This window comes from Prinia subflava, chromosome Z (assembly GCF_021018805.1).
Source record: "Prinia subflava isolate CZ2003 ecotype Zambia chromosome Z, Cam_Psub_1.2, whole genome shotgun sequence".
Lineage (NCBI taxonomy): Eukaryota > Metazoa > Chordata > Aves > Passeriformes > Cisticolidae > Prinia > Prinia subflava.
This window is the reverse complement of record NC_086283.1, coordinates 3,303,109-3,315,282: the sequence shown is the minus strand read 5'-3', so window position 1 is coordinate 3,315,282 and position 12,174 is coordinate 3,303,109. Positions and strand designations below refer to the sequence as shown.

General features: G+C 42.8%; 1 protein-coding gene across 2 annotated transcripts in view; it reads left to right on the top strand.

Annotated features, from left to right (window-relative positions):
- Positions 1 to 4,665: 4,665 nt before the first annotated feature.
- The window catches only part of MND1 (meiotic nuclear divisions 1), a 40,894-nt gene continuing 33,385 nt past the window's right edge, over positions 4,666 to 12,174 (top strand). Inside the window, exons 1-4 of one of the 2 annotated variants that reach the window (XM_063422919.1) lie at positions 4,666 to 4,733; positions 6,824 to 6,889; positions 7,742 to 7,799; positions 9,334 to 9,482. In XM_063422919.1, the coding sequence (XP_063278989.1) occupies positions 4,731 to 4,733; positions 6,824 to 6,889; positions 7,742 to 7,799; positions 9,334 to 9,482 (276 nt within the window). In that variant the 5' untranslated portion in view covers positions 4,666 to 4,730. Of the gene's footprint in view, positions 4,734 to 4,768; positions 5,223 to 6,823; positions 6,890 to 7,741; positions 7,800 to 9,333; positions 9,483 to 12,174 lie in introns of those variants that run through there. The other variant, XM_063422918.1, reaches the window with a different exon arrangement.

Sequence of the window (12,174 nt, the reverse complement as noted above, 5' to 3'; positions counted from 1 at the left end):
GATTTTTTTCACCGATGTTAAACTTTTACATGGACACAGAGGAAAGAGGGACTTGGGTTGTTCTTGGGAAGAAGGGGCAGAGTTGGACTTCCTTGGTCCTCTCTTCTTCCTTCTTCAGTCCAGGAATCAAAATTAAGATTTTTATTGGTGGCAGTAAGATTAAGAGCTGTAAGCTTTTCTGCTTGCATTCATAGAAGTACCTTTCAGCTGAGGTGTGCTACAATCTTTCAAGGGTCTGTTGCAGAAAACCAAAATAAATTATTGTGCAGAACAGAAGATTTGCCTTAGGAGTTCAGTCTGACCTGTTCCTGTAAGAACAAATTCCCAGCTTGTATTAACTTCAATTTCACATAGTACCTATGTCTTCTGGGTCACTGGTGAACTCTCCAAACCTGAATCATTTGAGAACTCATTCTGAGAATTTGCTCACGAAATAAAGACAGAATCTTCAGATGCATAATTTAGCTTGGGTGCACCCTCAGTAGAGGGGACTAGCAGGGTCAGTGAAACCTCCAGTGATGAGTGTTTGCTCAGCGACAAGACAGTCAGAAATGAGACAGCTGAAATACTGAGCAGCTGCCCTTTTTTTTGTGGATCTTTCCCCCAGACCCTCTAAAGGAATAAGTGTTTTATTCTTTCTTGCAAGTCATAGGCAGTGTCAGCAGCCATGCATGTTTCAAGGCCTCATTTTTCTCCTAAAGACAAACTTAGTACAACATAATGGATCAGTTTTGGTTTTCTGTCAGTCTCCAGATGAATACACATTCAGCAAATAGACTCTTGATGCTGAATGTACTTGTCTATCTGCCCTGAAGTTCAGATAATTCCAAAAGGCTTTATTTGTCTGCCAGCTAAAAACATCATTTCTTGAAGCCAAGCAGTGTTGTTTTGACATTCAGAGATGAAGAGCACTTGTTCCTTCTCATGTAAAAAATGATCCCAAAGAATAGAAGCAATAACACAGAATATCCTGAAACTGCTGGGCTTAGTAGGTAAGACACTTGTTACACTCCCAATATTTTCTTATTGATAGGCCAGAAATGGTTTCCAGAAATGGTAATCCAGGCCCCTGGATTACGAGAGCAAGGCTCTTCACCACTGAGCAAAATCAGACAGGCCGAACACTAATACTGAGGAACACAGTTGTTGACCAGAAAAAATCTGCAGTAAATGGCCAACTTCCTCTTTGACCCTCTTGTGGTACTTAAATACCTAACTGAGGCAGCAGAGTCTTCTAGGAGTTCTGTAAATAGGACTAGAGAACCCCGTCTCACCAATGAGAATCAATGTCAGGGAGAATAGGGCCAAAGAAGCTAAAGAAGCAGGTACTTACTTAGGCCAGCCACACTTAGCCAGGCTCTCTCTCTTTAAAGTGGTACCCCTAACGTGGTTAAAAATGCTGTGGGAGGCAGCCACAGGACTCAAAAGGCTTGCTCTTACTCTTCTGGAAATAAGCTGATCTGCTATTTGAAAGGAGTGAGAGGGAGGTGCCTTTACAAACAAACTGGGGGCCTGATGGTAGTTAAGGCCAGATATGATGAGGTGAAAGAAGCAGTGGGGGAAACCATAAATTCCATAGGAATGGCACTAACTGACACAGACTGCTGCTCACCCAAGACTGCTAAATTTCTGGATTTAGAGAAAAAGAACAGACACACAAAGAAAAAGAAAAATGAGGGGGACATGTTTATACATTAGAAGGAGTCTTAGGTATTAGGCATTTCAGGAAGTCTGTACCTCTCAAGTACGTCAGCCAATGGGGAAAGAGAGAAGGAAATGCCACTGGGAAACCAGGATGAAAAGGAGGCTGCGTCCCCTAAAAATTTGAGAGACCCCAGGGGAAATGCCCCATGGCCTCTCCCCTTATTTGAGTAAAGTTTCAGGACTCGTCTGTCTTCTTTTTGGACATAAACCTGTGGTGTTTGTGGATTAATTTTTCTGACATATTTGACATGAACTATTCCCTTCCGAAAAAAATAGCTCATGCAATTAAGACTGTGCTATGGCACATATGTATGAAAGGAACAAAATTAAACTAGGACAATTTTCTTTCTCTACTGGCTACGCTTCCTGCCATTGTTGCTTTATTGTCCTTTTAAACAGAATTTCTGATTCTGATTCAGATACAGTCAATTGTTAGAGCAAAGTTAAGGACAGTACAAATTTCATCTCATCCAAGCATAATTACACTGACAAAGCACTGTATTTTCTGTAACTCAGGAACAGTGGAATACTATTTTGACCAGTGCTTAAAAATCTGTCAGATTCCTAGAATTGAAAATGTAGCCCAAATTGTTAAAACTTAAAAAAAAATCACAGGAGAATGAGAACAATCTTCTAACAGAAAGACTGAGTTACGAGTCTCCTTTCCACAGTATTTTCATCCATTGTCTTGTGTTTAGAATCATATCAGAAGACTAGCAGTTTTGTGAAATACCACATCTAGGCATTCTGAAGCCCATTAAAAATGTCAAGCCCTTATGTAATGTAGGAGTCATTCATTCTACTTCCATGCAGTAATGGAGAACTGTCCCTCAAATGACAGAGCATGAGAACACCGTGTGTTCCCCTTTTGTTTGGGACCTCTTTCACCCCACGGTGTTTCAACTAAATAGTTTTGATTGGATGCTGCACAATGTAGGAGGTGTTAGGGAACCTCCTAGTACAGAGCAAATTGGACTCCGTGATGTGGCCGTTGACAGGAAAGCTGATGTTTTTAGAAATAATTTGATGGGTGAAGGTTTGCGTGGGTGTTGACATCTTTGAAATGGGTCTTTATGTCTCTACTGCCTTTGGCAGCAGGTTTGTTGCAGAGCCCAGACAGCCTGGCTCGTGAAACAGGCAAGTGGGTCTGAACAAGCTGGAGTTAATCAGCTTTGGGGTAAAATAGTAGGTTCAAGGGGGGAATATACAGTTCGGGAAGGCTCTACCTTCCTATTATTACCTCAGCCAATAGGGAAAGGAAGAGGGCAATTTGCCTCCAAGGAAGAGGGAGTTTAGGATAAAAGGAGGCTGTGCCTGGCGAAACCTCGAGAGAGAAAAGCCCGTGGGTGTGGGCTCCAGTGGACTCTCTCCCTTCATTTGAATAAAGTTGCAGGACTCCTCTGACTACTTTCTGGACACAGACCTCTGGTGTTTGTGGATTTTCCTGACACTGTGAAAGGGCTTCCAGGGCACTTGGGGCAGCTGAGCCTGGTTGTCCTCAGGGGCCATGGGCAGAGAAAACCTGCTGAGCCACCTGCCCCACCATTGCTCAAGAGCATGCCCTAATGTTTCAGAGGTGGACGAGCTGTCTGAGTTGCTGTGATCACGTTCAACCTCTGAAACAAGGAATGCCTTCCAGCTGTGGTTCCAGGTGTGTGCTCCAGCCGTGTGCTGGCTCTGACTGGGGGTGACACCTGGGTGTTTGCTGACAGTCTACTTTCACGAGTAATGGGTCGGTGGGACCACTGCTGCCTCATGAGTACTGAACAGAAGACACGAGGTACCTGCCCCAAGCCCACTTCAGAGTGACTGTCCCGCTGAAAACCCTTCCTCCCTCTCCTCTTCCTCTACTGCAGGCAGCATGTTGAGCTCTGACACCCACCCTGCCACTCACACCAGTCACTCAGAGAAAACCTATGCTGCAATGGGGACTCTGCAAGTGTTGCAGCAACCATTTACTTGACAGCAGTAAAAAATCTGCACAGCTCGGTTTTGTTTCAGGCTGTGAAGGAGCAGGAAGGAGCCCAGACCCTTGGACTGCAGTAGTGGGGGTGACAGGAGGAAAAGAGCTGTCACAAGGAGCATGGGGACATTGCTGCTTTGAGGGCTGGCCAAAGGAAATGGAAGGCAGGGAGACTGAATATGAGCCCTCAACAGCAGATGAGCGGCTGTATCAATTCACATTTCACACTGAGTTAGCAAGTTTAAAATGTGATGCATATGAGAAAGAACAAAAAGCTTTGTATTAAAAACATCTTTTCAAATTTGCATTTCATTTATAGTAATACACTGGTGTGCACAATAAGGAATGGGATCGCGGGCTGCACAGAAAAGAACCTCAGGTGTCAGGGAAGGGGTCACCTTTCAAAAGGCATCAAAAATCTTCACAGGAACTACCTGATCACCTCGGCTTCCCCATTTTCATTTGCTTGAATTTAAACTATTGATTTAGCATGTCAGATATGAAGCCACTGATGTTGCAAAGTAATTTCCCAGAACTTGCTGCAGCTGCAGGAAAGTGATTTGCAACACAAATAATAATTAAAACAAGCTGTCAGTAATTAAAGTCGCTAGAACAGTCATCACAATGAACAATTGTTTCAAGCAACACCAGATGTGGCCAGGCCCTTCCCTTCCACGGGCAGCGAGGGCTTTATTTTTCCACGTCCCGTGGCTCCTGTGACACGCCAGTCGTACAATACGCGTCGTGTTAAACCACGGTTAACGTGTTCTTTTTGGGCCCTCAGTTTTATTCTACGGCACCGCCGCCTGCTAAAAAAACCCACAAAACCCCAACAACAACAACAACAACAACAAAACCCCAAAACAAACGCAGAAACGAGAGACAAACAAACAAGACGCGCGCGGGCACGTTCGCGGGAACACCCCGCCGTGCCCCGCGCGGCCGCCGCGCCCTGAGGGCGGTGAGGGGCGGGCGGCAGGCGGCGCTGCGCACGCGGCCTCCCTCCCGCCGGCCTCTTCCCGCCCGGCGGCGCCGGAATCAAACCGCGCCGCCCGCCCGCGACATGGTAAGCGCGGCCGCCCGCCCCCGCCGCCTCCCGCTTTCCTTCCCGGGCCTCCGCAAAGGCCGCGGGGCTGCAGGGGGAGCCGCGATCGCGGTGATGGCGGGTGACGGCCGCCCGCGCCTGGCCGTCCCTCTGCCCCGGTGGCTCTGAGGAGAGCGGGGCTGGCGCTCCGGGGAGGCCCCACGGTGCCGGTTCTGGGGGTGCAGCGTCAGCACGGCGTGAGCCGTGCCTTTGGGTTGTTGAAGAGCGATGTGAATGAGCCGGCACCCGGAGGAGTAGCCGCAGCCCCGTGGCTGTGGCTTGAGTGGGCACGGTGCCCGCTGCGTCCCGCCGAGACACGGGAGCGCAGGTGTGGCCAGGCCGAGCCTCCGGGCCACCTGGGGGCAGGTGGGAGCGGGCAGAGCGAATCGCAGGTGTGCCCCAGGGCGCTCACAGCACCGCATCCTTCCGTCTGCCTGCGGTACCGACAGCGAAATGGATGCTCGTGGTGTGGTTAGTATTTGTGGTGGGGAACGCCTGCCAGTAAACTAGGAGGGACAAATTAACGTGAAAGTAATAACCTTCATCGAGAGTGCTCTTGGCTTCGTTGTTTCGCTCTGTTTGCTGGAGGTGAGGTGTGAAATTTGGCGCCCGAGGGGCGTAGCTGCAAGCACATGCTTCCAGAAACGCCACTTTCATTCCACGTCGTGCGCCTACGCGTTTTGTTCCTGCTGCTGCTGGCGGTGTCAGGGCTCGTGGAGAAGGCAGCAGGTGGAAGTTAAATATGTCTGCTTTCTGTTCGTGCCCCTACTTGAGTGTTCACGGCAGCTCCGGGTTCTAATCAATGGCCTGACGTCTCAGGAGACAGCAGTGCTGACCTAGGGTATCACTGGCTAAAACAGGAGAGAGGGGACCTAAAAAAATACTCATGGTGCTCTTTGTTAACTGTAATATTGAATTGCTTCTGTTCCTGTCTCTGTATTACTGCAGCTGCATAAATACATGTGTTTTTTAAAATTAAATCAGTCTGGCCATTGTGCTCTTGGTGTATGTTTTAAGTGTTGCGTGCTGCCTGATAGTGTTCTTTTTAGGAAGGAATCAGCTATTAAAAAGTAAAAATGATGTTGACTCCTTTCTGCTGGAAACTTGGAAACATAACCGGGTCTTTCTCAAAGCATCTTGCTATTAGATTACCCACTTCCACTGACTTATGGACAACTTTTTTTTTTTTTTTATTGAGACCTTTTTCTGCCAACATCTTATTTGGCCCTTTCTGTCCTGTTTTCCATTTTTTGTAGCTGCACACAGTGTGTGAATCAGGGAGTGGGGCATAGAGAAACTTCAGAGTCACATTGTGGCTGCGGCTTTTGGGTTGTTGAGTATTATGCTAACTGTTATTCATAAAAGTCCAATTGTCTGAAATATTTTACATCCTAATTTTTTAAGAGGCATATCAAAATAGCATCTCAGAAAGTGATCAGAGGAGACCATTTCTCAGTTTTGTATTGTTGGTAGCAGTTTGTGAATAGCTATTTCTGCCTTTTGCTTGTAATTCAACCCAAGTGATTTAATGGTTGGTCACACAACCAGAGAGAAAAGAAATGAAAGCAACACAGTTTTTAATGTGTGATCTTGAAATTACAAAGTTAGTGAGGACCTTTGAAGAAAGACATACCTCAAAATGCTCTTTATCACTTTACAAAAACCTGAATGGCTTACAACTCACACTACTATCTGTATATCACAACACAGAAAGCAATTCTTAAAAAAAAAAACCAAACCAAACAGAAGGTACTCCTTATCTTTTTAAGTGTTATTAAACATTTGTGTGAGTTTGGTATAAATACATGTTTTGGGATTGGTATGTGTCAAGGAGCATTGAGGCTGGAGCAGGGTTGGCTGGCTCTGAACTTAAAGGTAGGTCCCTCCATTTAATAGATGAGCTCAATGTAGCGATTATTTGCAAAGGAGTTTATCTGAAAGTGTAGGCTTAGTGGTAAGGTATTTTAAAGGATGGCAAATATAGCTTACAGGTAAATAAATTTGAATTCTGAACAGACGTTAATTATTCAGATGGCTGAATGTCTTGGTTTGTTTTTTTTCTGCTGTTCTAGTCCAAGAAAAAAGGTCTGAGTTTTGAAGAGAAGAGGGCCCGCATGATGGAGATATTTTTTGAAACAGTAAGTAACTTGTAATTGTCCTGCATTTACATTCGTGGGAAAACAGGTCCTAAAAGGAGCTTAACTGTAGATGTAACAGACTCTGTATCCTGGCATGCATTTCACTGATGCCCTGTGACATCAGGGTGTAAATTACAGGGGCAAAACTTCATTCAATCTCTGATCAGATGGCTCATCCCCAGGGGGAGCCAAAGAATGAAGATGCACTGATGGTGTTGAATTCTTCATGTGCTGCCTATCCACATCCTCTCATTTTGAGTCTGTTACCATAAGAGGGGACAGCAGGAAATTAGGAAGTTGTCGCTGTTTTTTATGGGAGGGAGAAGAAATCTGAGCTTTAGAGAAACTGAGAGCAGAGTTGGAAAGGGTCCCTGGGGAGAAAAAACCTGGAGATCCAAAAGCTTAACTACAGTTGTATTGGTGGCACGTGTAATACACCATGTTTTACCTTTTAGAAAAAATACTGTGACACTTGAGTACTTGAGCAATGTGGTGCATCTGTGCTGAGAGTCTAACCTGGGCTTTAAGGGCTTTATAGTCTAACTTGAAATGAAATATGATGACTTCAGATCACCAAAGAAAAGAGCATAGCTTGTTACAACAATAGCATTTTTCTTATTATTTAATAATGTTTTTCTTATTATTTAGTAAGATTATTAATTATTTTTCTTATTACTTAATTCTTAGAATGTTCCAGTTCTATTGAGGGATATGCAGGCTATTTCCCTAGAAAAACCAAAACATACAATGTATTTCCTACTTGATTTTGTTGGCATTGATTTCGTGTAAAAAACACTCAGGCTTAGATGATGCTGTTATTTGGAACTGAAGTGTCTTTCATGTTTTGCACAGAAAGATGTCTTCCAGTTGAAGGATCTAGAGAAGATTGCTCCAAAAGAAAAAGGAATTAGTAAGTGTTTATAAAAGTTATTTCTCTTGAGCAAGTAATCATTTTTGGGACAGATCCTACAGTGTAAATTTTCCTGGCTACCTAAAATCTTAGGTTTATGATTTTAATAACAGAAAATATAGCTAGAATGACCACTGCCTGGTCAGTGGCAGGGCTGTGGAGTTAAAAGTGACATGGGATGGACACTTAGGCTCTGAGCTGCCTGACTTGCAGTGACTTTCAGTGTATGAAATCATTGTTTGCACTCAGGTATTAAATATCTGACTGTAGTATCATAAATATTTAAAATGCTAGTCCAAATATACATTGGCAGTGTGCTCTTGAGCATTTCCCCTCTAAAAATGGCTGGACAGATATAAATCGCAAGAGTTTGTCTTTTCTTTAAAAGCCTTCCTGATGAGATCCATTGGTTTAGGATTAGTTCCAAGATCATTTATCTATGCTCTTGGATTGTTTTGTATGTTCCTTGTTCATTTTCCTTCTATGCTCGTTTACAAAAGGAAGGCAAAGCATAATATTTGTGTAGTTACCACTGTCCTTCTTGTGGCACTGCAAGAGTAAATGAACTTGCTGAGAGAACTGCAGATGTGAATATTGCAAAGCACAGTTCTTCACTTGTGTCAGCACCTAAAAGAGACATTTGTGGGCTTCTGAAGAGATATGGTGCTGTCTTGATTGGTTTTCTCAATGCATATGCATTGGTTTGTCTCTGCATGTAAAGGCATTTAGCCACACAACCCAAGCCCCAGTTACTCTGATAAGAAAAAAATTGCTAACCTGCTCCCATCGTGGCATCCAGCCTATAGCTTCAAAAGATATGGGGCCCCCTGTAGTCTTGAAATTGAACATCAGGTACCAAAAACCCATAACTGAGCTCAAAAGTCTTTATATCTGCAACAGCTGAGGATAATGTAACTACTTAACTTTGTTGGACAGGTAAGGTTTATTTAAAATGGTGAATTACACAACAGATTTGAAAGGAAATGATCAGTTGTGTTCAGAAATGTTGATGCTTGTGAGTGTAAACGATGTTTTGTATTGGAAGTGAATACAATCAAAATCAGAATCTGTCCTTCCTGAGTCTGTAGACAGATGGCTTTAGTGCCTCTGCTACTATGAAATACTTTGTTAAGCATTACAAAGCAAAACGTAATTACACTCCCAACCAAGAAACTTAAGTTAATTCAAGTTAGAATTAAGATTTCAAGACAGCTTCTCAGGTACCTCTCATGGGTTTGTTATGGTATTGCAGTGTAACATGCATGTACTTCGTGCAATAACCACAAGCAGCGTTTTGCAAACATCTGGTAGCAGATGTGCCGAATAGCAGTGTTTAGGAGCACTGTTGTGCTGCTGGTTTCAGAGAGATTCATCCCTTCAAGTGAAGCTTTGGGCATGTTGTCCTTGTGAAATCTTCCAGCCAGCTGACACTGGAGGAAAACCAGATGATTGTAGATGGTGGCTTGTGGTATCCATAATTCTCCATAATCCAGCTGCTGTGTGGTTATAATTTTACATTTTTTGCTTTTATTAGCCTCAATGTCAGTGAAAGAGATTCTGCAAAGCCTTGTTGATGATGGCATGGTGGACACTGATAGAATTGGAACTTCCAATTATTTCTGGGCTTTTCCAAGTAAAGCTCTTCATGCCAGGAAGCGTAAATTGGAGGAGTTAGAGTCTCAGGTAAATCTATTTTATGAAAAATACCTGTTTATCTGAATGATTTTGCTTTTTCTTATACCCCTTTGTCATTCTTGTTTATATCTCTCATATGTACAAATGTACATGTCCACACACAGAGATTTTACTGTCATTCATGGCAGGGAATTGTCATTATCAAATTGTTATGTCAGGATAACTTTGGAGATTCTCATTGGAGCTTGAGAAAACTTCTTGTCTGCTTGCCTGCTGAAAGCATGTTCGTCATGATGGAAAGCATTGTTTAAGGACTCAAAGGTAGCAGGTTTTTGTGTTTCATATAATGTAGGCCATCATGCGGTAATAACCTAAAACTTATGACAGCTGGAATGGATAAATGAGTAAATGAGGCAATGGTTTCTAGTTAGGCCATTGCATTTTCATCTGCTTTTATTGGTGGCTTAATTTATGAGCACTTCTGTAATCCCCTACTGCACTTTTAGCAGGAGAAAAGAGCAAATTGGTCATGAATGCAGAATCAATGAATGGTTGGGGTTGGGAGGGATTTCTGGAGATCTAGTACGATTCCCTGCTAAAGCAGGTTCGCCAGGAGCAGGTTGCACATGATCACGTCCAGGTGGATCTGGAGTATCTCCAGAGAAGGAGAGTTGATGACCTCCCTGGGCAGCCTGTTCCAGTGCTCTGTCACCCCCAAAGGAAATAAGTTTTATCTCTTATTTATATAGGACTTTGTGTTTGTGCCAGTTGCCCCTTGTCTTTTTGATGGGTCTCACTCTAAAGAGTCTGGCTCTATTCCCTGGACACTTGCCCTTAAGGTATTTGTATTGATAAAGTCCCCTTTCTTCTGTGAAGAAATCTTTTCTTCAGGTTTACTGGTCCAGCTCCTTCAGCTTTTCCTTGTGAGAAAGATGCTTCAGTCCCCTTCTCATCTCCATAGCCATGTGCTGGACCCTCTCCAGTAGCTACTTGTCTTTCCTGAACTGGGGAGCCCAGAACAGGGCAGAGTGCTCCTGAGGAAGCCTCACCAGGGCAGAGGGAGGCTCTTCAGAAGAGCAGGGCATCTTCTGTTGCAACATTGCTGTTCTGTTGATCTGGTTCTTTCCTGCTTTTTGGGAACTGTCTTTCTGCTTCTAATGGGAGTGGGAAAGCATCTGTTCATCAGTTTATTTACAATGGGAGTATATGATAACAAGATGAACAAATGAGCTTTATGAGACCATGTGGTGTGATTGTACCACAGCACTGCCAGCTTTTCCCATGATTATTCAGCATTATGTTCTCTCATCAAAGAATCATTTGAATTAATGCAGATTTACTGGTAGCATCTGAATGTTTTTACAGCCATTATTTTCTTCAGCATAGCTCTGAATGAATCTCAGGCATTCTGTTTTATGTAGAGTGTTGTCAGCTTCAGCTATTTCTTTATATTTATTCAGTTACATTAAAATAACTAAAAGAAATTTTTTCCCTCATCTGTAATTGAACAAGGAGTTTGATTTATCTGAGTATGGTTGTACTGTTTTGAGGCATAGACTTAACCTGGCACAACTGGACTTAAATTAATTTTTATAGACTGGTGGTAACAATGCACTGGCTCTTACTCCGGTGAAGTTTCATTTATCTGGAACAGATTAGTTTAACTCTGCACTGGCATGGCACTGAAGTTCCTAGTAAAATTACTCAACTTATTAGTACACTCACACAAGTTTTAGACAAGGCTGCTTATTCTGCCAGCACATAAATTGCCAACTGAGAAATTGAACAAGTATGATCCAAAACTCCTGCTTTGTTCACCAAACTCTCTGGTGCCACTGTTTCGTCAAATGCAAATTATTTGCTCTTGGAACCTATTTGTTGTTGCTCATGCTCCATCTTATAGCCAAGTAGATGGAAGGAGTTGGTATTTGTTGTCCTTGCCGTTGGGCCTAGTCCCATCATGAATTTTGAACAAAATTGGTCAAGCATACCTGACAAATATCTTCTTTGGAATGTCTTGCAGAATCTGCCTAATGTGCTTCATGGTAAGTATTCAGGAATTGCCTACAAATATATGCTGAGCTGCTTTAAATGCACTTTCACTTACACAAACACATCTATTATTTTGAAATTATTTATTAGTTATTATAATAATTAATTACTAGTTATTTTGCTATAACTGTATAAAGAAATAGCTGAAGTTGACAACAGTCAACATAAGACAGCAATGCCTGAGATTCATTCAGAGCTATGCTGAAGAAAATAATGGCTGTAAAAACATTCAGATGCTACCAGTAAATCTGCATTAATTCAAATGATTCTTTGATGAGAGAACATAATGCTGAATAATCATGGGAAGAGCTGGCAGTGCTGTGGTGCAATCACACCACATGGTCTCATAAAGCTCATTTGTTCATCTTGTTATCATATACTCCCATTGTAAATAAACTGATGAATAGATGCTTTCCCACTCCCATTAGAAGCAGAAAGACAGTTCCAAAAAGTAATAGGCATATAGTTATTGATTTGTGATGTTGTTTCTGTGTAGAAATACACTATTCTGATATGAACAATTCTGCAATATAAAACTGTTCCAGAAATAGTTTTATTACCAGAACGTTATTTGCAAGCCAAACCCTGCTCCTGACATATGGGCTTCTTGGTATGAGAGCTCTCTTTAGATGATGCTCTGAGTCTTTAAAAGTACTTCTCTTCATTACCTTGCTTTTCTGATGAGACT